Source organism: Colletotrichum lupini, chromosome 5 (assembly GCF_023278565.1).
Source record: "Colletotrichum lupini chromosome 5, complete sequence".
Lineage (NCBI taxonomy): Eukaryota > Fungi > Ascomycota > Sordariomycetes > Glomerellales > Glomerellaceae > Colletotrichum > Colletotrichum lupini.
In genome coordinates, this window is record NC_064678.1 from 1,568,913 (window position 1) to 1,595,999 (window position 27,087).

General features: G+C 52.3%; 9 protein-coding genes across 9 annotated transcripts; 3 read left to right on the top strand and 6 right to left on the bottom strand.

Annotated features, from left to right (window-relative positions):
• Window positions 1-122: 122 nt before the first annotated feature.
• Window positions 123-2,494, top strand: CLUP02_09869 (MBOAT family protein; the record flags this gene model as incomplete). Its single annotated transcript, XM_049288847.1, has 3 exons — window positions 123-160; window positions 615-836; window positions 910-2,494. 3 exons carry the CDS (start codon window positions 123-125, stop codon window positions 2,492-2,494), a joined length of 1,845 nt encoding a protein of 614 aa, XP_049145991.1.
• A 579-nt stretch (window positions 2,495-3,073) lies between these two features.
• On the bottom strand, window positions 3,074-6,887 carry CLUP02_09870 (uncharacterized protein; the record flags this gene model as incomplete). The annotated part of the gene is made up of 6 exons (XM_049288848.1): window positions 3,074-3,855; window positions 3,936-5,644; window positions 5,703-5,840; window positions 5,918-6,275; window positions 6,338-6,421; window positions 6,497-6,887. The coding sequence occupies 6 exons, from the start codon at window positions 6,885-6,887 to the stop codon at window positions 3,074-3,076; spliced, it is 3,462 nt and encodes a 1,153-aa protein (XP_049145992.1).
• Window positions 6,888-7,996: 1,109 nt separating this feature from the next.
• CLUP02_09871 (peptidase family T4) lies at window positions 7,997-8,584 on the top strand (the record flags this gene model as incomplete). Its single annotated transcript, XM_049288849.1, has 1 exon — window positions 7,997-8,584. One exon carries the CDS (start codon window positions 7,997-7,999, stop codon window positions 8,582-8,584), a length of 588 nt encoding a protein of 195 aa, XP_049145993.1.
• Window positions 8,585-8,721: 137 nt separating this feature from the next.
• Window positions 8,722-9,521, top strand: CLUP02_09872 (uncharacterized protein; the record flags this gene model as incomplete). Its single annotated transcript, XM_049288850.1, has 4 exons — window positions 8,722-8,892; window positions 9,136-9,227; window positions 9,289-9,382; window positions 9,480-9,521. The coding sequence occupies 4 exons, from the start codon at window positions 8,722-8,724 to the stop codon at window positions 9,519-9,521; spliced, it is 399 nt and encodes a 132-aa protein (XP_049145994.1).
• A 2,899-nt stretch (window positions 9,522-12,420) lies between these two features.
• On the bottom strand, window positions 12,421-14,316 carry CLUP02_09873 (molecular chaperone DnaJ; the record flags this gene model as incomplete). The annotated part of the gene is made up of 1 exon (XM_049288851.1): window positions 12,421-14,316. The coding sequence occupies one exon, from the start codon at window positions 14,314-14,316 to the stop codon at window positions 12,421-12,423; it is 1,896 nt and encodes a 631-aa protein (XP_049145995.1).
• Window positions 14,317-15,103: 787 nt separating this feature from the next.
• CLUP02_09874 (uncharacterized protein) lies at window positions 15,104-15,515 on the bottom strand (the record flags this gene model as incomplete). Its single annotated transcript, XM_049288852.1, has 2 exons — window positions 15,104-15,304; window positions 15,360-15,515. The coding sequence occupies 2 exons, from the start codon at window positions 15,513-15,515 to the stop codon at window positions 15,104-15,106; spliced, it is 357 nt and encodes a 118-aa protein (XP_049145996.1).
• Window positions 15,516-17,139: 1,624 nt separating this feature from the next.
• CLUP02_09875 (uncharacterized protein) lies at window positions 17,140-17,628 on the bottom strand (the record flags this gene model as incomplete). Its single annotated transcript, XM_049288853.1, has 1 exon — window positions 17,140-17,628. The coding sequence occupies one exon, from the start codon at window positions 17,626-17,628 to the stop codon at window positions 17,140-17,142; it is 489 nt and encodes a 162-aa protein (XP_049145997.1).
• A 2,493-nt stretch (window positions 17,629-20,121) lies between these two features.
• On the bottom strand, window positions 20,122-20,548 carry CLUP02_09876 (uncharacterized protein; the record flags this gene model as incomplete). The annotated part of the gene is made up of 2 exons (XM_049288854.1): window positions 20,122-20,213; window positions 20,428-20,548. The coding sequence occupies 2 exons, from the start codon at window positions 20,546-20,548 to the stop codon at window positions 20,122-20,124; spliced, it is 213 nt and encodes a 70-aa protein (XP_049145998.1).
• A 772-nt stretch (window positions 20,549-21,320) lies between these two features.
• CLUP02_09877 (uncharacterized protein) lies at window positions 21,321-24,770 on the bottom strand (the record flags this gene model as incomplete). The annotated part of the gene is made up of 15 exons (XM_049288855.1): window positions 21,321-21,360; window positions 21,417-21,443; window positions 21,497-21,660; window positions 21,726-21,874; window positions 21,915-22,225; window positions 22,271-22,407; window positions 22,479-22,571; window positions 22,625-22,717; window positions 22,814-22,893; window positions 22,975-23,414; window positions 23,539-23,735; window positions 23,789-23,856; window positions 23,912-24,129; window positions 24,175-24,430; window positions 24,686-24,770. 15 exons carry the CDS (start codon window positions 24,768-24,770, stop codon window positions 21,321-21,323), a joined length of 2,358 nt encoding a protein of 785 aa, XP_049145999.1.
• Between the last annotated feature and the right edge of the window lie 2,317 nt (window positions 24,771-27,087).

Here is a 27,087-nt window from a genome sequence, read left to right on the forward strand (position 1 = left end):
TGAGGTGCAGTTGCCTGCAGAGAAACAGTCTGGAAAGAGCAGAGTGAGGCAGGAGTGGCAGGTCGGCGCCGCATTGAGCTGTGTTGGTGGGTACGTACCTCTTAAAGTGGCCGAGGTGCCCCATGCCCCCAACGGCCACCCGCGTCAACCTTGGAATGCCGTAAGTGCACCTTACCCAAGGAAGCTGGGCGAACCAGGAGTGGCACTTGCACTCGTGGGCTCGTGGGACCATCTAGAGCTCCTTGCTCATCGCTTCAAAACGCGGCCCCGTCGCCTCTCACCCCATCAACCTACCCATTCGTCTCCGGAGCTGCGCACTTCGTACCAAATCCCAAATTCGCATCCCAAATACGCGGACACTACCCGAGATTCGAGAAATGGCGACCCCTGATCTGCGACCCTGAATACCACCTCCTTATCCCACTTCGAGGCGCCCTTTAAACTAAGCTTCTTCCCGCTGCCCCGTCTGATCCGGATGCGATCCCGTTGAACACAGTCGCCGCTTGCATCTCGCAGCTACATCCCATCCGCACCGCGCGGTGACTGCTCCTGCGAATACCACCGACCACCACCGAATGCACACAACTGAACCAACAGATTGATAGCTCATCTAGCAATCAACAAGACCGTCACTCTCATCCTCCCCTTAAATCCCCCGAGATCATGGCATCTACAGCTGCCTCCCCCAACGGCGGGGCTCACGACCACGTCCTGCGTCCGAGGCCGAGGAAGCCACAACATTCTCAGTTGACGAGAACACAGAGCAATACTTCCGTCGGCGAGATGAATGGCTTGACACCTCTATCAGAGACTGGCCAGACCAGCGGTACTACTAGGTAGATACACTTCTTCCCCACGCAAGCTCCCCATTTTCGTCACATACCAGCGCTAACGTCAATGTCGTCACAGTGGCCGCTCGACACCAGTCCCTCACGATGCCCTCCCCTCCGTCAAGAGCATGTCCTCGGCGAAGAAGCAAGCCCGTGCTGAACAACGACGCCGTATCTTCCCCACGATCGAGTTCGCGAGCCGCGTTTCCCACTTTGATCCCAACTCCGACTACCGCGACTTCCATGGCTTCTTCAACCTCTTCTGGATCGGCCTCGCCATCATGGCCATCACCACCATGCTGCGCAACATCAAGGATACTGGATATCCCATGAGAGTCCAGATCTGGACTCTCTTCACAATCAAGATTTGGCATTTGGCCATTGCAGACTTCCTCATGGTGGCGAGCACCCTGGTGTCACTACCCCTCCATCGCCTGTGGCGCTCTGCCCCCGCCAACGGAGCCCTGACATGGAAGAATGGCGGCATGGCTGTCCAGAGCATCTATCAAGTCGTATGGCTTGCTTTCTGGATTGCCATCCCCTTTGTGCTCGACTGGACATGGACCGCACAGGTCTTCCTGTTGCTACACACCATGGTCCTCCTGATGAAAACGCACAGCTGGGCGTTTTACAATGGCCACCTTAGCGAGACGGAGAAGCGTCTCTACGCTCTCGACAACCCCTCGACCGCCTCAAAAGACCCTGTCTACCTGTACCCAACACCCGACAACCCGATGGGTACCGTAAGCAGCCCCAAAACACGCGATTTCAAGGCCAAGTCAGAGGCCACAGGCACGTCAGACACGGACTCGACCTCGGACGAGATCGAGCAGCTCCGCGAGGATCTGGCCCAGGAGCTCACCTCGCCCATGGGAAACCTCGCATACCCTCGCAACCTGACCTGGTCCAACTATTTCGACTATCTCCTGTGTCCCACGCTATGCTACGAGCTCGAGTACCCCCGGACAGCCCGCATCGACTGGCAGAACCTCATTTCCAAGATCATCGCCGTCTTTGGCTGCATTTCCCTCCTCACGGTCATCTCTGAGGAGTTCATCCTACCCATTCTCAGCGACGCCTCCGTCCGCTTGAGCACAGTCCCGAAGCCGCCCGTCTCCGAGGCCCTCCTCATCCTAGCAGAGAGCGTCTCCTGGCTCCTCTTCCCTTTCATGCTGACCTTCCTTCTTGTCTTCCTTGTCATCTTCGAGTACGCCCTCGGCGCCTTTGCCGAAATCACGCACTTTGCGGATCGTCACTTCTACTCTGACTGGTGGAACTCAACTGACTGGATGGAGTTTTCTCGCGAGTGGAACATCCCTGTCTACAGCTTCCTGCGCCGTCACGTGTACAGTGCCAGTCGTCCCTATATCGGTCGCCTTCCGGCCACCGTCATTACCTTCTTGATCTCCGCCATAGGTCACGAGATCGTCATGGCTTGCATCACCAAGAAGCTTCGCGGCTATGGCTTCATCTGTCAAATGCTGCAGCTGCCCATCGTCGTGTTGCAGCGCACAAAGTGGGTTCGCGGCAAGGAGACGCTAAACAACGTGTGCTTTTGGTGTTCCATGGTCATGGGCCTGAGCATGGTAAGTCATCCGGCTTCCTTTCGATATGCAGCAATAGCTAATGATTGGCAGATTTGTGCTCTCTACGTCTTGGTCTAGGACCTCGACAAAGCAGTCCGTGCCGCATCTTCTCATTTGAGTCACGCATAACCTCTTCATCTCCCAAATGTCGCATTGCCGAAAAGACGGTTTAGATGAGCTTGACTGAAACTCATTGTACTATTATTATCAAGGCAACTCTGTATCATTATTCTGGATCATTCACGGGGCGGCGTCCCCCAAGACAGACACACAATCATTTCCCTGGCGTTCTTCTAGATAGGTCTTATACCCCCTTATTTACATGCCCAACTGGCAAGATTACACTATACCCGGTATTGCAAATGTACCGGCCAAGTATTCAACGCATTGGAAATCAACGGAATGGCAAAGCTGGTGATTCATTGTCTTGAAGCTATCAATCTGATTGTCCGTTCGTAGGGGCCTACCCTCCTTCTGCCGTAGTAGAAATTCACCATCCACTTATTAAATTGCAAAAAAAGACCTTCCAAGCAGCGTTTCAATCTGATCCCCTACCAGAGCACCCCACAATCTTGGGACGTCCTTCCAAAAGCCCCTCCATCGGCTTTGCCAAACACACGACCTGTCCAACAATCCCCATCGTCCACACACGGAAAATCACCGCCCTCGTTCAGGAGGATGCCTCAACAACGCATCCTCCCTCGCAATCTCATCCTTGTTTCCCAGGAAATCAAAGTTCTCATCATCCAAGACGCCAATGGTATAGTGCCGCGTCTGTGTACTCTCGCGCCAGAACCAACCCAATCGGAACCGGAGACCGGAGAGCTTTTCGTGGAGTTCCTTCTTGGACATGTGCTCGGCGCCTTCGGGGAGGTGGTCCATTGCGTTTGAGTCTTTGAGGAGGGCGGTCATTGCGGCTATGCTGTTGTATCCATCTGGTGCAAGGCCCTCGATTCTCATGCTAAATAGTTGCGATTTCGACGAGGCCGTGCCGAGCGATTCAGTGATCAACATCAATAGACTCAGAAGTGCCGTCAAAGTCAGGATCCCTATGATTACGTAGGTCACTATCGGATCCTGGACAAGGCGGCGACGACTGAGGTTGATAACGTTGGCAGTCAGATTGAAAGGGGTTGGCGGAGGGCTGTCTTTCGAATTCTGGGTGATGTCAATGCGATTCTCAAGGTTTACTAGTTGAGCCGCAAGGAATCCATATAAATGGTGTATGTCTATGAGGATTTCTTCCTCGAAATTTGGGTCCCCGAATGCATCCAAAGAAAATCGGCCAAATGGGACAGACAGTATTCTAAACCAGGAGTCGAAGTACCCTGCGTAAGAGTCACTCGCCATTACTTCTGGGAGTGCATCACGGATGTCTGGTATGTTGAAAGGCATGCCCCAGGGCTGAGCTCGAGACTCATCCGGTCGTGGTAAATCCCCTGGATTCAAGACAAACTAGTTTCCCCATGGCGAAAGGTGAAATTGACTTCGGTGGGCAAATCAACCCAGGAATACTGACATCTTGTGATAGAGAGATGGAAGAATTTTTCTTGTTCCTGGGAATATTTTCCCAGGGCGTAGGTCATGAATTTGGTTGAAGCCGGGATGGTATCGGTATCGCGGAGACTCAAGCCGCAAGACCTATTCGCGATGCGTAGGTCCTCTGGAGAGTCTAATCCTGTTGCTAAGTATGCGTAGTCGGACTTTCTTTCGCCAAGGACGAAAGCGATGGTTTGGGAGAGTTGAGCTTGACTCCCATTAGGGCAAGTAAAGCTTTCGGTGATCTGGGGCTGAACTGTGAAGTAACCGTCGGAGTCGTCGATCCGTTCCAGTTTTGTCAGGTTATAAACATCTGGAGGCACTATCCAGCAGTTGGGCTTCAGCATCGCAACTGACATGTTGACCTTGATTGAAATATTCTGCGAAGGGTCTAATCCATCGCTGGGGCCAAATGTTGGAAAGACAAGAGTATCGTACGTGTTTTTGGGGTATGTGAGAAGTCCGTCACCCTGACGTAGAACGAGGCTGCTTAGAGTCTGCCTCTTGCGGCTGAGTTCTGTAGCGTTCCTTATCTCTCCAGACCCAAACCAGGTCTTCTGTTGTAACGAGATCGTGCTCGTCTCTGGGATTGTCTTGATGGTAAAAACAACCGAAGCCAGAGTTGTTAGCAGACTACAGATAATGGCTAAGAACTGCGTTACGGTGACAGTTCCAATATGTGCTCGAAGTGAGTGGTAGAGTATTTGTAGCCCTAACATATTCGAAAACGACATATCCATTGCTGTGACCCTACACGATTTGATAGCAAGAGCGGATAGTGTGGCCAGACCTCGGTATGTAGAGTCGAAAGAGTTGATATATAATGCAATGCTGAGCATCAAAAGTGTCGGGACAGAAGTCCACAACAGATACGCATGGTTCGCCTCTTCACTCACTGTTGCGATTCCCTGGTACTCCATCGATGTCTTCAGAGAATAAGAGAGGCCCGTTGTGACGACAACGATGAGAGAAATGATGGATGCCCGTGCCCAAACTTTCAACACAAGTGGTGTAAAGTCGCAGTTGCCCCATTCGATCGCTTTGTCTTTGAGTTTAGGGCTATCTTTTGATCCTCCGTCCGAAGATCTTCTTTGATGTTGGAGAAAAATCATGTTTCCAATGACTGTGAGAAGATCTCGGTACCAAATCATAGTCATGTTTTCGAAGAAGAGAAGTACAAGAGCCACCATGAGCATTTCCAGTCCAAAATTCGTCGTCATGGATAAGCAAGTCCACTTGTTGACCATCAGCTTGGTCACTTTTGTGAAAACGGCCCCGGTTGCATTGAGATATTGGCCATCGCTGTGCCGAAGACGATAGTGTCCGATCCATGGGCCAAGAATACGAGACATATCCATGACTGATCGGTAAAGCACCTCATTTGTGTATAGAGAAGCGCCCGATGAGTCTACGCCCATTCTTGACAAGTTGCCGAAAAAGCTATAGGCAGTGTCAACTGGACCCGACACCCGATTGATGTTCGATTGGTTCCAACTAAAACCAAAAGGTACGGAATTACCGATAAGATCCCAAAGGTTTGCGGTGATTGGGTATCTGTTCTCGTCCGGTAATACTTCAACTAGCGGCATCGTACCGTTGTCGGTGACCTTGACTCTTGAGACCCACAAGCCAGAAGAGCAAAGGACTGCTGCAAGATCAAAGTCCAACGACGAAGAATTGATGGTGGGTCTTTCGAAGCGAGCCGCGTAATATAAAGAGTACTTAGATTCATGAGACAGTCCTGCACATGATGTTGGTTTGATCAAAGCAGAATGGCTTCCCCAATGAGAAAAGTTTCCAGTTGTTTTGCCGTAATATTTGATGGTATTCTGGGATCCAGGTATCGATAGTGGCCCCTCGCAGCCATTGAAATGTAGATTCAGGTCTCGAACAGAATATAGAGAGGATTTGTTGATATCCTGTGTAATTTCTGAGTAGGTATAGTTTTCTAGCTTCAGACACTGTGTTTCCGTCGAAAGACCAGCCACGGTAGCTTCGATGGGTGAATCGACTGTGCCTCGAGAGCCACTTATTCTCTTGAATATCTGATATGATATCTGTTCATTGACTCCAAAGGGATAGCCCATATCGAAGTTGCCGATGGCTTGCGCCATATAATATGGCCTAGTATCTCTAGATTGCCAAGCCGGTATAGTTGTGTTGAATGAGTCGAGAATCTCAATGTCAATTGGATTTATAGCTTCGATTGTCTGAATGCTATACAGGCCCGGGGCGAGAACAATCTGAATCTTCAGGGCAACGCAATAACGGCGACGAGGAAGACGAGATAATGTTTTCGTCTCCAAGACTCTGTCCAAGCCTTTGGCGGAAACATTGCGGTATAATCAAGCTCGTTATTGTCAGAATTTCTACTCGACGAACTTTCTTGGTTACAAGCGATCCATGGCATGTACCTCAGCGTTTGCATCTCTACCCTCGACCAGCCAATGGATATGAGCGTAAACACTGGTAAAATCGGAAATTAGTAATAGTCTCATGTTGGTGCCCATCGGCTTCTTTGGGAGGGTCCTGTAGGCTTACTGGCTGTTGGGCCAAACCGCCAAATGTGAACGAGGCTCTCTCTCGTTTCCAGAAGTCCATTGTTTCGCAGAGAGATGCAAAACATGGCAGGAAGTGCGATGGTAGAAACAAGGAAGAAGGCAACGAATGCCAGCAATACCGCCGGCTGGAGCCATGTAGGACGCCAAGTTTTCGCATCTTCGGACCAGTACCCGTGCTTATCGTCAGCATCCTTGTCAGGCCTGAGACTTGTAGTACAGGTGGGCTCAATGTGGGTGGCTGACGATTTCTCCTCATCGTCGGCAGAGCGTGAAATAGATAAGCATAAGTCGCATGGTCCCTGACTTTCGGCAGGCACTGTGAGGCAAGGCGCCTCGTCCCCAGATGGGCTAGACGGAGAAATACCAGGCATACTTCAGTTGCGCTCCTCAGATGATTGTGATTTAGGAAAAGTCTTGAAGGTCTTGTTGCTGTTGGATGGTATAGCCTGTTGCGCGTGTGAGTCCAGACTCATGGGGACTCTTGAGGAGCTTGTATACTGTCGCGAGCTGGGGCGCACAATAACGCAAAGATGATAAGGATGAGTCCTTGATAAAGTATTAAGAGAACATGTGTTTTCTACGGATAGATAAACTGAGACAGCCAAGACACACGTGATAAGGTTGACTTTGAGAGCCTCCTCTCAAGAAGAAGGCATCGTTACACCGCCAAGTGATACAGCCTGCGGCTAGCCTTAACCACACAAACTCAGGCTCACTCATGAACTATTGCCACACGAGATCTGCAATCAATGGCGTTAAGAATTATCTGACTCCTATTTGGTTGTCAAATGTACTCTTTTCATGTGGCGTATCTCTCGGCTGGAGTAAGACGGGATTACACATACGTTTTCGGTTCAGTCAGGGTCAGGCTGGCAGTGTCGCTAACTAAGGTATCTGAGATGGAGGTTAGTAGCTGGCGTGAACCATGCAATACCGTACTATCTAGTAATGTGAAGGAAAAGCATTTTCAATACCCAGGTCACTTTGTGCTATAAAATCGTAAGCAACTTATTGAAAGCCTCTAACCAGAGGACGGAATTGATTCCGAGAGGAATATTGATGGAGGATAGCTGCCAGCACTGGCGCGTTACACACCTCATCTTTCTAAAACTTCGGGCAAGATCCATATCTGAGTTGAGAAAGGTTTAGAGTCTCAATTGTTTATAGTGATAGGTCGACTGGCAACTTGATGCTTGCGTCTCATTTCAATAGGACACAGCTACTGTATCATCAAGTACATTACGGACGAAGGATGATCCATATCCGGCACCCTCTATCCCCTATTCGGCCACCGCTTAAACTTTACCCAAGCTCCGAATGGCCGTGTAGCATGCTAAATGGTGCGCAGCGCGTCGCTCCATCCCCTTACTTGCCCCCCTACTTACTCCCAAACCATCAACAACCGATTACCCCCCGTCTCCTCACTCAAACACTCTCTACATCACCGACCAACACTATCACCAGCTCACCGACCGAACGAATGTACATCACAGACTCCACCCTCGACGGCCTCGTCGCCAAAGTCCGCGAATTCCAACGCAAAGAGGGCTACGGCGTCATCAAAACCCGCTCCAAGCGCTCAGCAGGCACCAAAGAAATCTACCGCCAAGACCTGAGCTGCGATCGCGGCGGCCGCCCCAAAGCCTCCGTCGCCATGATCCGCAACACAAAGTCCAACAAGACGGGTTGCATGTGGCGCGCGCACCTGACCCTCCAGACCGACTGCTGGGTCTGCATCCCGCACAACATGGAGCACAACCACCCGCCGCTGACCGAGTCCTTTGCCACGAGCCGGTCCTTTCGCCAGCTGAGCTGGGAGGCGGCCGAGGGCGGCGTGCAGGGGATCCGGAACCGGGTGGATGCGTTGTCGAGGGGGGACCTGCCGACGGGGAAGTTGACGGCGCGCGTGATTGCGGAGAAGATCTCTGAGGAAACGGGGGCGTTGGTGAGGGAGAGCGATGTGAGGAATATCCAGGCAAGTATACGGCGGGCAAACGCGCGGGATACCTCTGCCGGAGTCCAAAATGAAGAAGATGATGATGAGGAGGAGGAAGGGGACGAGGAATGAAACGTTTCCTCTCATGTTGCATTTGCCATCACCTCCCGAGTCTCGACCCATTACACATGGCCGCCTGAGAATAAGACGGGAGGTCTAATGAAGGGTTTCACCGAGGTACGTATGTACACCTGTCTGCTTTACGCCAGATGCCGTCAAACCATAAGCAAGGCGGCAAGGCCTGGAAGGGTTGCATCACTGAAGTTCTTACAAAAGCCGAGGATGAGCGCGAGGCTTCCTGTATATTCGTTGTCTTAATTTTTTGTGTAGGTTGGACCCCGTACATATCAAGAGTTTTAAGTGGCCGTCTTACAAACTCGGTAAGGATGTATTGAACTACCTATGTAAATCATTCAAATGAACCACGTACGATCGAGGACAAATCTTACTTGAATCCTCTGCTGCGATGTTGACACCAACGGATGAAATGTAGCAAAACAAAGTTACAAGCAAATGGCTATAGGTTCTGTCTGTCTTCGATATTTTGCCCTTGCCACTCACTCTGCGCAACACACGCCGCGTGTTCGGCATCAGCTCTTGTTCTCGATCGCTGACCGACCAAGCATTTTCTGAGTACATACAAGAAACCTAGAAGAACAATTGTGTCACGGAAAGTTGAACTCGAGCTGCGCCTTGTTTGGGTCATATATGGGGCGTAAGCATCATGGTGCACATGGCTGGGGAGCAAGTATAAAATTGCTCTTGTGATTACGCAGGGAACTGTTCGAAAACCCAGACAGGACAACATTAGATCCGTCGTTCAAGTGGTTCCGGCACTGGGAGGGTCCGTTCCCACTCGAAACCGCGCGAGTCCTATCCTATTCTGCCTTAGAATTATATAAAGCATTCGGGCGTAAATAAGAGCAACTATATCAACTAATATCCAACTAGACCTACCCTTTCCTAGTACATATTCCCCACTGAATACAAGCAAGCCGCCGAGGAATGAAAACAAGAGAGAGATTACGATTAGAAGTTTCTTAGTCGCGACTATTGATATTACTTATTATATTATCGACCTCTGGTAGAGATTATACGCCGTCTGCATAGACACGACAAACTCAAGACCATGATCGTCTTGGGACACTGTCGAAGTACTGGGTAAGGGACTTCTTTGAGTCTTTGCTTGATCCCCCGGAGGGTGGGTCGTATGATGTTGTCTCGACTACGAGCGTCAGGTGTTCCAGTCTTGGGAACCAGGACTGCAGGTCCTGTACATATGTGATGTTAATAAGAAATATCAGCCTCGTCGCAGAAGAAATATGTAACTTGCCTTTCCTAACTTGGCATGATGCCCGTGGTATTTCGCCCACGATATTAACGCAGCATAGAACCACGAGGGCGGCCGATGACTGTTGGCCCGTCTTCTCCAATAGTGAAGAGAACGCGTCTTTATATATGATGTGTTGGCATAGTTCCAAATCTCATGAGTTGTCAAGTCATGCAATTGTTGACAAAGAAGGTGTCTCCTCTCACTTGGCGCTCTCTTGATCTTAAGTTGACAACTTGGCATTCCGTAACTCTGTGACTGTCCGCTCATGACAGTTAATCTCCAAGGTCACTTGTTATACACTCCTTAAGTTTCAAGCTCTGCTAGTCTAAATGGATAGTCTCAAGACTGCCGGCGATATAACGAGGCCATAGATCGACATATACACCATTCAATGGACCACGAACGCTTCTGAACTATTGAAGAATGGAACTAGTTGACTGCCACAGCGTTGCCACCTCTCAATCCAGGCAACACGTACCAGAACTGGCACCAGACGCTAAACTCCTAGTCGCAGCGCGAGTCCTAGATTACTCCATGCCCGCCGTGTCCGGTGTTCATGACTTTCATTGGCCAACATGCCACGTTTTCATATTGTCAACCATGGGAGACTCATCGTCTTTAGAGACAGTGTCGCAACTAAGGTAGGTTCTTACTGGCGCTAGGACAGCTTCCACGTTAGGAAGCCGGGAGTAGACTCTCTACGTATCGCTTCGTCGTCTTTTGTAAGGATATTAAATAGGACTATTATCTCCCAAGTCTCTATCACTGATGTTCCTTAATCATCGCTGATAGAGCGCGGTGGTATGCGAAGTAGGGCCCGGTGTGAGGAAATCGTAGGCTGGTGTACGAGAGGCCGATAGAAATCCAGTTCCTATAGACTCGATCTACTTTATATCAGTAAGACGACATTCCACCACTAACCAGCCATACCTACTCTCCTCTGCCTTAGCTGTATAAACGTTGCAAAATACTCCTCAGAAACAGACGGCCGACGAGGTCCAATGACCGCATGTATCTTGCGACTGCAGAGCGTTCCACGGGAATCTCCTGGGCCTCGACAAAGAGGAGCTCTTCTTCCAACTGAGCTCCAAGGCCATTGAATCTGTCCAACCTCCTTTTCCCACGGGGCTGTCTCTATCGTAAAACTTCAAACATGATGCCCCATCACCTCCTTCAATACCCGTATTACTAAGGGCCGGCCAAGCTTCAAGCAACAGTGGTCCACTTACAACGTTTCAACCTCCCAACCAAGCCACCTTAGGCCCCGTGGACAGTCTGATCAATCAATATCTGCGTAACACCTTGCACTCACCGAAATCCCCAAGACCGAGAAGTAATCTCAGCCGCGATTTAACAACTGGAAAACCACCTCTTCACACTTCTTCTTCTCCTCGTCTCACTTTCCCGAGAAGACTCGCCAATGAAAGTCGTAATCACTCGACTACGCGCGTCATGTAAGTCTAGAACACCCAAGTCCAGGCCATAGTGATCCAGCCTCGTACTATTGCACTTGCATTTTCTCTCAAAACATCATTCGATCTCGTCAAAGAACATCGCCGAATCGAGAGTCAGGCAGATAGACATGTCAAGAATGCATATCCATTCGACAGAGAATCTAACTATAGCCGCCCCCCCTTGATCCCAGGACATTCCCTTCATGATGATCGTCCTTGCCTCAACAGGCACACGCCTACCATGATGGTATAATAATTCCTCCTCTTTCATATGTTCTTCCTTTTTCCATTGTTTCTCTCCTCCCTCGACTCGTGCACAAAATGAGTGTGGTATATCCCCTCCGCTTTCAAACTCCTTGTAGCGAATGACCAGAAAACAGCGATTTGACAAGGATGAGAAAATATGTCTTGAGTTCGTTAGAGATCTGGAAAAATAGCCAGTAAATGTGTAAAATATATGTCGCCATCCCAATGCATGTATGTGTGTATCGTCAGACTCCAGCGTACAACAACTTCTGTGAGAAACCCAGGACGTTCCAAATGTCCCCGTTGCGTGGACGGGGCCGGCTGCCTAGAGCTGAAACGGGGCTCAGCCTGGTCATGTGGAAGGACGGAGATGGCAAGGCTTCGTTATTCGTGGCCGCCTCATCACAAGGCACCTGACCAAACTCGAGAAGCTTCCTTTATCCCCACCCGATCGCCATTTTGACCAGACCCCGTCATCAGAGGCAACCACCACTGCCCAGCACGTCTCGCTCCATAAATGCCAATCAATAGCCGTCTCAAGCGGCCTCAGTCCCTCAAATGCCCTCAGCGCCATTTCGGGCTCGTCAATCGCAGCCCTCCCAGATTGATATCAATAAGACAGATCGGTACTCGTTACTGTATGGTTTTCTTTCATATCGTCCCCTTCATACCAGCACGAACCAAAGAAAAAGAACTAGAAATGAAAACATGAAAGCTAACAAAAATATAGAAAATGGAAATCAGCCGCGCGAATCAGGACGTAAGGAGGATGAACATCGACGCGTTCCAGCAGAGCGAAGTATCTCTCATTGCGAAGACGGCGGGATGACCATTGTGAGATCGAGACGTTAATGAGCTGCGCCATTCGTTTGATACTAAGCGTAGCCTGCATACTCATCGTGGCGGTAACGATGCGGAATGTTGCTGTACTGAACGTCATCATATCTCGCCGTCTTCACCTTGGAAAAATACGGGTTGGAGCTCTGGTAGCTTGCCTCGCGAGACGGCATGGAAGGGCGGACACTGTAGTAGTCGTGCTTGGCCTTCCTCGGAGGAGAGTCGTCGCGATAGGCTGAAGCATATGCAGCCTCAGCAGCGACTGGGACTGCTCTTCCAGCATTGACGGTGTATCGAGTGCGCTGTCCAGTCTCATACGGTATCGCCTCGGGAGAGTGCGTTCTGTGTCGATGACTCCTTTGTTGATGACGTTGGTCTTCCTCCGAATCATCAGAGTCCTCGCTCAAAATCTGCTGCGGCTGCAGCCTTGAGCGACCACGGCCCCGGACGTCGGCAGACTCAGCAGGCACATGAGAAAATGTTTGAGCCCTAACAGGACCAGGAGGAGGACGGTTGTACCCATCGTTGAAGGTGGCCGCTCTACCTAAGTGCTTAGGCGGCGAGGTAGACGCAGGCGAAGATGTCGCGGAAGCGAACTGAGCCATGTGGCGAGTGCTAGGAGAGGCATCGACAACGTTGGGCGATGGCGGAACGGGTGCCTCCTTTGTGGGAGATGATTTCTTATGACTTGACTTGTCCCGTGTCTTGGTCTCAGAGGAGCGTCTCGACTTTGATCTGCGACTGGTGTCCTCCTCGACAGTAGGGATGGGAGGAGGAGCGAAAGGAATCGCAGCGGGCGGCGTCGGAACCGCGGCAGGCACATGTCGAGGCTCGTACGAAGTCTGGGCACGGCTCAGACCCGGGTGGACTGCCTTACGTGACTGATCCATGTATGACGCTGCGTACAGCATGGTGTCGGCATATTTGGAAACTTTGGCATCGGCCTGGATAGTAGGCACCGGAGGCACAGGCGGCTCTTCACGGAGAGGGGCGCCTCCAGGCGGGATCGAGCGAGATCGCTTGTCCTTCTCCTTCTCCTTGGTGCTACTTGACTTCTTTTTGTCAGACTTGGCGAAATAGTTGGACTCATCGTCTTCGATGTAGGCAGGCTTGTGTCTACGCGATTTCTCTTCGGCCTCGCGTTTACGGTCCTTTTCTCTCTCCTTCTCGGCCTTCTCTTGACGCTTACGTTCTTGACGACGCTCTTCCTTGTCGGCCGCGGCCTTTTCGGCGGCCCTCTTGAGCTGCTTTTCGTACGCCTTGCGTTCTTGGCGTTCTCGCTCTTTTTCGCGTTCTCTTTCACGTTCCCTCTCGCGTTCCCTTTCTTTGCGGTCTGCAGCACGGGCGAGCTCCTCGCGTTCTCTGTCCCTGTCTTCCTTACGTCTCCGTTCCCGTTCCCGCTCTCGATCTCTTTCTTCGTCTTGGCGGGACGGCTTCTCGTAGCTTTTCTCGTAACTTGCGGCCCGGCGAGCCCTAGGCTCTTCGAAGATGGAATTTGATCTGCTGTGAATTTCTTCGTCCCAAGATCGAGAGTTGTATCCGGTAGAGTACATGGGCTTGCCGCCGGGGGAGGCACGGTACGTCGTCTTGTAGGTATCCGGTCGGGGCTCGGCGGTGCGGACCTCGTAGGATCTGGCGGCGGGCGCTCTGGGAGCCGAGGTGTTGGCGGACATGCCCTTGGCCATCTCCTTGCGGAGCTCAGCTAATTTGACATTGTCATCGTACTTGCCTCGCTCGTTTTCGTCGCTCAGAATCTCGTAGGCCTGCTGAACCTTTTGAAACTCATCTTGCTTTTGGGCCTTGAGCGTCGGGTCCTGCACCTTGTCGGGGTGGCATTTGAGGACGAGCTTTCGGTGAGCACTTCGAATTTCTGCGAGTTGTGCATCTTTGGAAACGCCTAAAATCTTGTACGGGTCGGGTGGCAAAGCGGACATGATGAAGATGTCTGATGGCGGTATGATGTTGGTATGGGGGCTCGTGAATCCAGTTCGACGGCGGCCAGAGAGCGACTGATCAAATCAAGGCTGTGGTAATGGTCGAAAGACTGCAAGGCGTTGCTTGCGGTCCGGTTCGTGTCGGTCTCTGTGCGGACGACGAGGCTATTGTTGCATTGAGACGGTGATGATTATGTACTCGAGGCTGTGTGAGTTACCCTTTGCAATTGCAGCAGGCTGTTGGGAGTTGTTGTCAAGTTTTCGGGACCGCGGTACCCGGCGCGAAGCTTTCAATCCAGAGCGGAAGGGATTCCTTGAATGGAATGTTGAGGGAGCAGAAAGGTGAAGGAAGTACGGTAGTAAGTAGAAGTAGTAGTAAGGTAGTATGTAGGCTGAAGTGAAGTCGCGACAAGTGATGTACTGTGAGGGAAGAGGCAAAAAGGAGGATCAGATAAGGAGGAGCGGAATATTGGGTATCGTTAAGGTGAGGTGATGATGTTATGGTTCAGAGTTGTGAATCGAGTGAGAGAGAGTGTGAGGGAGAGGCAAATAGAGGAGAGCAGAGGCGAGAGATGCAGATGCGGATATGGATGGCAAAAGAGGGCGAGAGAAGCAGCCGGATACGTAGGGTGAGGGCGAGGGCCAGAGTCGGACGGGTGGTCGATCGTGGGTCGTGGCTCCTATCTCTGGGCTTTCCCCTCGAGGTGCAGCAGCGCAACCAGTGTCCAGTACGCAGGTGGAGTTGTTTTCGTGGGTTGATGTTCGCAAGTTGCGTTGGGCGGGCAGCTCAAGCGAAAGACGAGATGGAGAAGGGGGGGGAAGGCGTGCCAAATAGGTAACGGGAGGATCTCCAGAGGCCCAGGAGGAAACGGAGGCGGATATGGGATAACTGGAGTGACTTCTGACAGCGGTGGAGTTCCCGGGCACTGGGATGCTTGCTAGGAGCCGAGACGAGCGATGACTGGAAGAGCGGAGAGACCTTTGGACGCTGAATGACTGAGGATTAGAAAGGCAAAGAGGGAAAAAAGTGACTTTGGGCGCACCATGCGACTTTGCGAAGAGAGGGTCCCCAGATGCGCGGGTGGATGGCAGATGGATGGTTGGATTGTGGGTTGTGGATTGACGCGGGTGGACGATTGAGACAGCCGATGGCCCATACAAAAGATACGGAGAAAGGTACCTGCCTCCATCAGGTACATAGGTACATACGTACATCAGGGCGTTTCCGTCCTGTCAGTCGAGAGCGAGCCGGTGCAAGCGTGGGACGTGGAAGGCGCGGTGGGTTAAAGTGGGTAAAGGTCCGTGGACGGTGGGTCACAGAGTCTGGGGTCGACGGTACGTATCTCAGCGCAAGATGCATGTACCTTCCTCACGTTATCCTCGCTGATAGATACGGACTGTACCTTACCTTACGTAGACGATACGTAAGTACAGGTTAAAGTGCCTTACCTCACCTTACAGAAATCCGTACGGGCAGCTTGGCCAGGAAGAGGATAGGGACGTAGGTACTCACATACTCTGAGTGAGTCTGTGACGAAATCGGGTGCCCAAAGGGTCCAGCACCCAAGACAAATGCCCCATTACTTGTCATTTTTTGGTTTTGATCTTGAGGTGGCCAGACCGGGCCAGAGCTGCGAAGATGGAGTCTGGTGTGCCCTGTGTTTCCCGTCTGGCTCGTGTACCTTGACTGCGGTATCTTCGGCGAGTCGGGACTTGGGAAAGGCCATCCCATGGTACGTATTCGTACTGTTCAAGAAACGAGGATGGTGGACTGAGGACGTGACTTGACAGCACGGGGGCTGACCAAGTATTGGAGACGGTGTATTCGCAGGTGCTCTTGACCGACGATGAGGTCACGGGCTTTTGGGCGAAAAGGAGGGGGAGAGGCGACTATGACTGGACGAGACGGTGGTCGATGGCTGGGTCTGGGTCATTGCTGGTTGGACGAAAAAGGACAGCATCTGTAGCGGAGCGTCCACCAGTCAAAAACGGCTGACAGCCACTAGCGCAATCCGAGGTGTGGATCAGCCTCAGTTTTGTGACTCTCCGTTTCAATCCAACGAAACGGAGCCCCAGGGGACCTCCCTCTGTCATTCTGTCTTTTTTTTTCCTGCTGTTCAGATGCAGCGTGAGAATCTGAACCGAGGGTACATGCCTCAACCAAATTCGACTTCTGGCTCTGCGGTCACCATTCGATTGGACCACTCACCTCCAGTCAGATGGATGGTTGACTGTATTAAGGCTATATCATCCAGCCAGTCTTTCCCCTTCAAGAGGTGTGGTTAACCAGTCATGACCAGACTGCCAGGGCTGTTGCACACAGACGGTAGCCTATGAACAGATGCATTTACGATTGCACACAAGACGGCAACTGATACGCTTCTCGCATGTGGTACAGCACAAACGGGGGTGAACGGATGGGGCTTGTAGCCAGGTGAGACGGTTCTGGCCTTGGCTGATGATGCTGTCCCTGACTGGAAAGGGATCCCACGTCTTATTCTCCCCCCCAGAAGAGGAGGGGCTGGAGTGGGTGTGATGTGCGGCGTGCCCAGCGGGTAAGGCTTGTTGTGGATGGATGACCACGGTGACTTTATTGCTTGCTCGTCCATCGGTGCCACCACTCTGTCTCCGGTACTCACTCCGTGCCGCACTTGTCGTTGTTGAACCTCAGACATCGTCTCGTCTTTGGGTTTTTGCACTTCCACGGGCCGCAGCTTGAGTCTGTTCTGTTCGACCGCCTATTCTTAAACCCGGAAGGACAAGCGGACAGAGACCTAAAGTCCGACGTCTGTCAGTCGTCGGAGCACCGTTGTACCCGGCTTGTCATCGGTCTCGTCCTTCTCTGCGTAACCCGCCGCTGAAGTCCGTCCCGCCGCCTGTCTGGAGACTGGCATTGACCGGTGTCTCGTCTGTGTCCTTCTCTCTACTTCCACGGCGGCGGACAGGCCCTGTTTCTCTCTCTGTTCGACCCGCGTTGTCCGTCGCCCAAACGGGCAGCGTACAGCAGCTTGCGGTGGCTTGCTGCAGCTGTGGTAGGCGGCCGCGGGGGCGGATTGCATAGTAAATGACTGAACCCCCCGGCGGAGCTGAGCCATGATACGCAACGCCTGACGTATGCGGGACCCCTGAGACCTGCCCGTATCGGTGGCTATAGGCCGTCTCGGTTTCTCTCGTGCCTTTTACTGAATAGAGGTCTCGCGTTGTCGGGGAGACTTGTTTAGCTGGCAGGCATGTTGGCATGGTAGATATGGAACCGCAAGAGGTCGGCCACGAACCGAACCCTTCAGGTGATGAGCGACAGGGACGGCACATGGGCTCCCGTCGTAAAGTCGATCGCTCATAGCGGCCCCGGATACGGTGAAGGAGAGTACCGATGGTGGGGTGGTTGGGGAAGGAAGATCGAACCCAAACGATGGCAGCAACAATGTACTTCGCCTTGCTCCCTGCGATGTAGGAGATACAGCTTCAGCCCGCCAAGTGATGTATGTATCGTGCTAGGATATCTTCCAAGATCCAAGGGGGCCATCGCGCAACTTTGACGAAGATGCCGACGACAACTTCCACGCTGCGCCTCGGCTGGAGGAACCGGAGAATGGGGCCAAAGATGACGATGGATGAATCAACCTGAATCATTCTAGCCTTCAGCGCCTCCCGGAGGGGACGGGGAGTTTCTCGTTGACGAAGGGGAAAAAAACGAAATCTCTGTTTCTTCGAGGGGCAAAAATACGGAAGCGCGGGTTTCGCGTACTTCGTCTTTTGTTCGCTGTATCCATGAAAGCCGAGTGCAATGCTGTGGTTGTACCCGCGAGAAGCTGGCAATGTCGTTGGATGGGAATTGATGAATTAGGGATGGCATGGCACCGTGAACGCTTGTTCGCCCTGTCGATTGGGCAGCGGCAACACCAAGGAGCACTTGCCTGGCGCCTGGTACCAGCATCAGGGAGGAAGCATCAAGGCACCTCAACTGCACTGCAAAGTGCAAGCAACAGCGAAGGAAGGCAAGAAGGATGTGGCAGTGGGCAATTGGAAGCAGGCGGTGGCTCGTACGTAAAGTCGTGGGTACTTTGCCCCGTGAGGGGCTGAGGGGCGATGTCCACGTACCGTCGACAAGAGTACTTCGGACTTTGATCGACCAAGTACCTCACTCCGACGTTTGTCGCGCACCGTTCATCTGCTCCTCCCTTTAGTGGTTGAGTGGCAACAGCGCGGCCTGTGAACACAAGGTGGCACCTGGCATCCGTTTAGCCTCCAACGCTGCAGCTGGCCGCCCTTTGAAACGTTCGTCCGTTTTCAAGCAGCAACCTTGGATGGAGAGACGCCAAAACGTCCCGTTTCCCGAGGATAGCGCACCATGAATGACAAACTCAATCAACAACTTAGGGGATGCCCGTTGGTGCTTAACAAAACGGCTCTTTAGGTACACGCTAAGCAATCATCTGTCCGAGTCTAAAGGGACCTTGGCTGATAGTGTAATCCATCGTTCTGCGAACTGGAGGCTGTGTTCCTCTGGTCTGCTCGGCGAACGCGAATCTGAACCTCTGAGCCGGAGGCTTTCGGAAAGACAGTTGCGTTGCATCAAATCAGTCTGACCATCCGGCGGGTTTCTGAATAATCTATTTTCTTCCGGCTCATGCTACAGTAAGGATACCTCAATTGGAAGCTGGTAGAGCCATCAGAGCCATATTTGGCAGCATGGAAAACACGATTTCAAACGCATCTGTCAGACGTTGCTGAGGTAATGCCCAGGCCTAGTTGCCCGGCAGGGCCATGGAAGCGAGCTCCTCTAGCCGTACCTGCTTTTGCTTGACTCCATCAGCACCGTCCATTCGGCTTGATGACACGCACTGCGGCGATTGTCTAGGGCCATCTGGCGGTGAACAAACACCTCGTTTGACCACCGTTTGCGATAAAAGCGGGTCTTTCGGGCACTTGGTCCCCGTCCTCCGGTGCCGTGCCTTCCTCCGTCAACTCACGATGGACCTGACTCTGACTCCTTCCAGATGGAAGGTCCCCTCTCCTCAGGAAGGAAGTACCGAAGTACGTACCCTTTTCGCTTACCTAATGGAGGCAGGTACGTTCGGGAGATGCCCAAGGCCTGCGAGGACCTTCCCAGTAGCGAGCACGACAAGCGCAGCAAAACTTGAGCTGTCACCGTCTGACCAGAAGCGCACCGTCTCCCCGCTAGCCCAACCACCCACCCCTCCCTCCTCCAACTCTCTCCCAACCCAAACCGTTTTCTCTCATCGAGTTTTTGCTCATGGCACTCGATCAATTCGATGCCCAACCTCTCATCCGTCATCAGTCCACGGATACACAAGCAGCCCATGGAACGAAAGGGAAGAAAAACCAAGGAATGAAGCCCAACGGCGATACAACGATGATGGCGACCAAGTAGTACAGATGACCAACTACCCAAACGTATTTCGTGGCCTGGTCTGGCCTCGCCATGATATCAGACGTACCTGGCCACAGCCAAAGAAACGTCGCCAGCAAAGTCATGAGTGCGCCGTACCCCGGGTCGATATGCCATACGAGGCTAGCCAACTTTTGCCCGTGTCCATCAGCTATTATTCGAGCTTTCCGCCGGGAACGCGCAAAGACAATGGCAGGCCACTGGCAGGCCACAGGCCACACAGGCCGCAGGCCGCAGAACAGACGGCGCCACATGGTCGTGATCATCTTGCGAACCCCCAAGGGGACTAGGTAATCAACGACAACCATTCCACCGTGCCCGCTTCGTCTTCTAGCTGCAGAGCCTAGAAAGTGGCAGACGAGACGGGACGACAGCAGACTTGTTCTCAGCCATCACATCTCCGGCTTCCATCGACTTGGAGCAACGTCATCCTCGAGAACAGCAAGATCGCAACTAGCCTGAGCATCGTCAGCCATACTTAGCCCTACGAAGGATCTTTCAGGTCTGGGGAGACTTACACACCCTCTCAGAACTGGTGTCGGTTCTATCTCAAACACTTGCCTCGGAAAGCCCTTTCACAGGCCTTTGGCCGACTTTGTTTCAACGTGCTTCCTTTGCAGGTGCATCCACAGCCGTTTATTACGCATTATTATCTCTGCCCTGCATCTTTCGGCAACGATGGCAGCTCATAATCTGACGACTTACTCGCAGTATTCGCATAGTATTCGTCCATTGCCAATGGAGGCCGCCAGAGTTTCGACATTGGCCTGTGGAGTCGTTAAAGTCGCTGGGTTCTTTGCCCGCTACCAAGGCCGGCATATCTGCAATGTCTCCGAATTCGCCCTCTAGCTCGCCGTGTCATCCAATGTCTACGACTGAGCCAGAGACCGGCGGCCTTCCAGGGTCGCAGTCGACCAGTAACGGCGACCACCGCAAAGTGTGTGCATGACTCCATCCACAGTTCCCAGTCGGGCTCTCTGCATCAACCATCACACAATATCACAAACCATTCGACTTTAAGACCATTCGACTCTCAGGACATGTGTCTTAGCATGCCATCTTCCATCCTCCGTGCTGTTGCATCCCACGCCTTCTCACTCGTGATGAGATCGCCGTCACTACGCGAGGTCGCGTGTCTGTGACCACCAGGAAGATCGGAAGCAGGTACGAACTCTGAGCATCACAGCCCCCAATCTAGAGACAGAGGCGCCCCCTTCTGGATACTTTGTGGGTGAGGGTGAAAACGGCGACCGACATGTGCAAAAACTAGACTCGCAATTTTTTTCGTCCCCTTCCACGTGAAATACACCTTGGACTTGCACTTCTACTACATAAGGAGGGGGTCCGGATCCGCTTGTCATTGGTCCAGGAGACCCAGGAAGAAGAAGAAGAAGACCGTCTCCCACGAACAAATCAGACGAAAATTGGAACACCTTCTCAACCAGTCAGACAGAGGCTTCATCTGCAGCTAGACAAGTCACAACGAGTAGGAACCCATGGGCGGGAGATTTTCCTGGAGTAGATGCCGCATCGAGGGAGATACGGTGCTCGAATCATGCTGATCGAGGTATCCTGGCCAAGGGCATGAATGTCAACGGATAACGACCTCGAACCGCTCTTTGGCGTTGATACTCGGGGATTATGACAGTGATATCCCAGGCACGAGGGGTAGTGAGTGGCTTCTTACCCCTCAGCATCATCACCGAGCTTGACACTTGCTGTTTGTCACTGGTCCTTGGCAGTCAGTCGGTGGTGAAGGGGTTTCACGTTTTAGCGGTCAGCGCCGTCTGGGCCAATAGTTCGAGAGGAACCGAATCGTCCCGTCTCGTCCTGTCTCGTGCGCGAGCGGGCCTAGGTCCGTCTTCTCCACCGCGGATGATCAGCTGGCTGGTGCCGCACTGGTGTGGATATCCGACCAAGTTTAACAGCTTCTGTTAAGGCATTTCCTTGTGAGGCTTCGGCATGGCAATCCGTTTCTGGAGCACTCAGTCTCTACTTGTAGTATCTCCAGCACGGCAGCGCCAAAAGCTGCCTTCAGCCTTTGGTCGATCACAACGCTTTCATCCCTCCTTGTTGTGGGTTGTAGCTCGATCAGATTGGTGTGGGGCAACGATCGGCCGTCAGAGATGCAGCAGCCTGCTCGCCCTTGGGGCCAACATGAGCAGTTTCTGCCAGTCAGTCAGACTATCGCTGAGTGAGTGAGGTGAGACTGAGAAGTGAGCGGCCAACGACTTTGAGCTGCGGAACATACCGATACGCGTCTGCTTTGGGTCACCATTTTCTGAGCAAAAGAACATGCCGTCCGCTTCGCCATTGCCGAAACTCTTCAGAGAATGGCCTCCAACGCTCCCGTGAAAATCTTCAGGAGAAAACCGCTCAAGTTGCGCCACGACAACCGGGAGTTCCCAGCAAACGTTGTGCCAACTATGTGTACCAGTAACACCTTGCTCCAGGGACCCGGCCGATAGCCTATCAACGATGAGATTCGCGAAGTGACTGCCGGGTCAGTTGGAGGGAGGTAATTTTCCCGTTTCTGACCACAAAGCGGATACCGCGCCAACAGATTCCCATTCACGTCTCCAATGACAGCCGCCGGTTACCACCCTCAACTTGTGAAGGGCATGGGATGCCATCCCATCTCTAGGAGTAAAATCCAGGAACTTGTCTGCGGTCGATGACTTTGTCAGTCACCTTGTGGATAAGGTCGATGCATCTTGCAATGCCCAGCTGGCGATCTTTCCAAGGAAACGGCGTTGAGGAAAGAGGCATTTTCGTCGAGAATAGGACAAAGCTCCTGCGTAGGCGTAGGCTGAAGCCGGTCCATCGCTAGCTTGCTAGTAGTCTGCGGTTCTCATGGAGCCTGGGCTGTGCTCGAGGTCTATTTTTTGCTGGGACATCGCTGCCTTTTGTGGCGGTGAAGTGCTTCTCGATAACCTTGGCCTGGACAGCTCTCCGATTCCTTACTACAGCTTCCATCCTTGCGATGAGCTGTTCAATTGAGGAAATTCTTGGGCAGCTTTGAGGTCCGAAAGCCTCTCTTTGATGACAGAGTTTCACAGACGCATCCAGACTTCATCAATTCACAATCTCGATGGCAACACCATGATGCCTCCAGGTGACCCTCACGAAGAAACGTAACAGAGTCGAGAGGGGGGATTGAGGGTCTCATGCGCGGGCAACCCCCACCAAGTGAATCGAACCCCGCGATTCCGATCCCATCACATCACATCATCCCACCTGCGCACAGCCGCCGCATCTGATACTGGGCTTACATTCTCCCGCCCGTAACCCCCCTTCTCTTCCGACGTTCACGTCTCCCCCCTCCTTTCTAGAGTGCGTGAGCGCCTCTTGTCTGGGAAGGTCTCCACCGCTCCGTTTATTGGGCGTTCGACAAGCGCCGAGCTGCACGTCTTCACTCCCTCTCCGGTTCTGCATGTCCATTCCCGCACGCGAGCCCGTCTCCCCGGTCTGAGAGACCGGAACATCTACCTTATTTCCTTCTTGTTGTCTTATAGCCTGCTTCCACATATGCGTCTCCTCTCCAATGGTCCTCGGGATGGATGATGGGCATGCTGCTTCGCGAAGCAGAATTGACCAAACACCAAATGGAAGAATATGCCCCCTCCCTTTCCCATCCAAGCGCGGCGGTTGGCATGGCTTCCAGCCAACCGGCTCCTCACGCGAGCTGTATGGCTGACAGTACAGAGGAAGCATATCCGAGGGGTGGTCCTTTTTTACGTAGCATCCGTACAAGTGTACGCTGATCTTCGCCCCGGGGTTATGACTGGCTCTATCTATCCTATCCCAACGACAGGAAGGTTTCCCTTTCCAAAGGGAAGCCTTGCAGTAGAGGGAGAGAGAGATAAAAGGCATGCGTGACTGGGGAATCCGGCATTCTTGTATCGCTAGACTCGGGGCCATTGGTCGGCGGCACGGGATGGACATGCGGTATCAGGCATCCGGAGCCGGATAGATGGCCAGACGGGGCGGCCCATCGAGCGCCTTGCTTTCATCTGCTCCCACCTCTTTGGGTCATGTTGTGACGATGGTCAATGGTACTGGCGGGCCGTCTGGGGGTTTCGTCAACCCTCTCATGGGCGCTAATGGGAATTGGTTATGGTGTAGGCCTGTGAGGTAACACAGCGGCCATCCTCCAGATGGCCACGTTCGCGACCTACCTACCGCTGAGCCTGATCTGATAGACAAGAAACCCCGTTGTGACGTGTAAGCACACGATGTATCGGAAGACAGACGGGAAGAGGGGAGCAAGAATTACGGAGCACGAGGCGAAAGGGGGGTTCTCCTGCGCCGCAGAGTACAGAATCGAGATGCAGGCCTGGGGCGCGGGCGGCCAGGCCAGAAGGTCAGGCCAGGCCGCTTTCCCCTTCCTCTTCTGCCGTCTTGTTGTTTTCCTGAGCTGTCACCAAAGCCTATTTGGTCTCCACTCTTTGTCTTTTGTGTTAGGCATCCACACATGATTATTGAATTTCTGGGCCAATAGGAGGATCAAATTGAAGTGTTGGACTCTGGAGTGTATCAATTGGTAGGCGGAGAGAAGAGTGCATTGGGATTGGATGATGGTTGTGTGTGGTGGGCGAGGAGCGTTGAATTGGGAAAGTAAGCTGAGCGAGGATGGTATCTGAATGTAACTTCTGTTTTCTCTGGTTCGGGGTACTATCTCATGGACTCTGAACCACGGGACTGTGTTGAGCGTGTCGTGTCGGAGAGGCTTGAAGGTAAGGAAAGGTGAGGACTCATGGGCTTGGGGGGGGGGGGGGCGAGCCCAGCTTGTCTTGCTTGCCTGGTCTTCTGGGTGGCGAGGCTGGGACCGTCTTACATCAGCTTTTGGGGAGGGATAGGTACTCTGCAGGTAGGTTTTTAAGGGTTGTGTCGTGGGGGAAGGGGGATGGATAGATGGGATTGATTACGGATATTTGTTTTTCTTACATCAGCAACGAAGGGGTTGTAGGTAGTTCGTTTGCAGGCGAGAACCGTGGCGGATGTCGTCGGGTTTGGATGTTAGTGTCGGCCTGGCCGACATGATTGCTTTTTGCAGTCGTCAAACGGATCACGTGTGTGTTTTACGGCTATCTTGACATGAGACTGAGAGGGGAGGACGTTGTGGTGTATCATTACGATGAGACTTTTGGGCAGGGCTTAATGGGAATCTGAGAAAAGCTCTGAAAAGGGTCCTTGATAATCATTGGGTCTTGCGGCTGTCGGTGCCTTATGGGTACTTATCCCGTGAACAGTGCAGCAATGTGCAAGAACCGTGATGGTGTGTGTAGGTTAGGATCGAGTCCAGCCCGAGTTGCACTTTTCTGGTCCCGCCTCATTGGGAAGGGTGGTGGGAAAGATGGCCAAGGGAGAAGGGGGGCGTTCAGGCTTGGTGTTTCGGTGCCTGATTATCAGCGCGTATCGGCGTGTGAAGCAAATATGTAATTCTGTGATGTGTGAAGGTGTGCAAGATGTAGGAGGCCGAAGGAGAAGTGTAGATATGGGTGGCTAGTGAGGCAGATGAGGCAGATGAGGCATCCCTTCGATGTGATGAGGCTAGCTCCTTGAGGCTGCTCTCGTGTGATTGGGTCGTTGTCTTGAGCGAGAAGGATGAGGATGAGGATGAGGCTCCGAGGCAGGCCTGTGGGATGGACCGAGAAGGCGGGATACAGCTTTGGAAGTCAGTCTGCCCGTTTGATGGGTCACACTGACTGGTCGTTTCCTTTCCTCAATCTCATGGACCTGGTTCGCCTTGTTATGGTTACAATAGATGAAGTAGCTGACGGAGGGATCACGAAGGGAGACGGAAGACTTGCCGGACACTACAGCGAGAGCAATCGAAGAGCTATCGACTAGCAAGGTGCAGCGTGACCGAGTTGAAGAATCTACCTGACTGCGAGGTCTTATTCCTTGGCCCAATGCGTTGCTTATCTGTCTGCTACTTGCCTCCTAATTCTGGCTTTGATTTGCTCTGGAAGCGTGCTGCTCTTAGGGGAAAGCTCCCTTACTATGTATAGTACTACGAGAAAGTGATATAAGGGGGCGGGCTGGATAGGCTCAGAGTAATGGTTTTAGAGAGTCTCTCGGGTCTACTGGATGTATGTTCTGACTCGTATACCCATATGAGGGTACTTAGAGCTAGTGAACCTCCTTGGTTAAGGGTTCTGCCGTCTTTTACGACGAAGGCGCCTTAATCTTAAACAGTAGTGTTGTCGATACGTCGCGAAACATGATCTGCCTCTATCTGAATAGGATATTCGCTCTAATAACACGGCGTGTTTTGAACCGCCTCAACCCGTTTCTACTATCTTTATAAAGCCACTATTATATCCAGACTAGGAGGCTAGGTAGAAAGGGTTGACGTGCTCCTCCCGACAGTCGTCCGGCTAATAGAAATCCTCGGTCTTCTATATAGTGAGTAGGAGGGTTTGTACCACGGGGGAGATGTATATATACTGCAATAACAGGGCTTCTGACTGCTTAGGTCCCAGAAGAATAACTATGCCATAGGGAGTCTCATGCCTTCGTATGTATTCGGACACGTATACGAGCATCGTAATACCTAGATTTGAGAGATATCATTTGGAAATCAGTACTTATGGTACGTGATAAGATAGATGTGGATAGGTATGAAGCGTTTCCAGACACCGACGTCGCACATCCGTGGAGCACATCTCGCAACATGATCTGCCTGAATGCCCAACCGCGGGGCAGAGGGCAAGTTCATGCTCAAGCTGGCGAGGCTTCCTATCCGAGGGGTCAGTGGCAGGATATTTATAGTGCTACGGCAGAGACGATTGACGAGGCTCGACTTCCCCGAGCACAGGTAAAGGTCTCCGAGACCAAGAGACAGTCTGGTGGGACTGAATTGTTCAACGGTATATTGTTGTCAATATGAGCACAAAACCCTAGACCTCGGTGATGATTGTCATTTCTTCACTGGCTGTCACTTCGGAAGCCTCATTCCCGTCTCCCTATGCCCCCGCTGTAGACGGTCAAAAACGGTGGTGGGTAACGGTTTCCAGATACATCCTCTGACTGAGACTAGCATAGAGCAACTTCAGCCTCTTCGACTCTTAGTACCCTACCCCTAAGTCGTTGTTGTAGACAAGGAGTATCATATGCGGCTCATCTAGTCCGTCGAACACCCTATGAGGTCTGATAGTCCCTTACTCGGGATGAGACAGCCTGTATGCGAACCCGCGGCACAGACGTCGAAAGAGGAAGGCGACGAGCGTCGCGTCCACAGGCAGACGTTTTGAAATCATAGTCGGGCGATGGAAGGCTACGGGTGAACTCTCGAGTCGGTAAAGTCATGGAAGTTATCATTGTGCCACGAATGATAGGCGTAGAGGTCACCG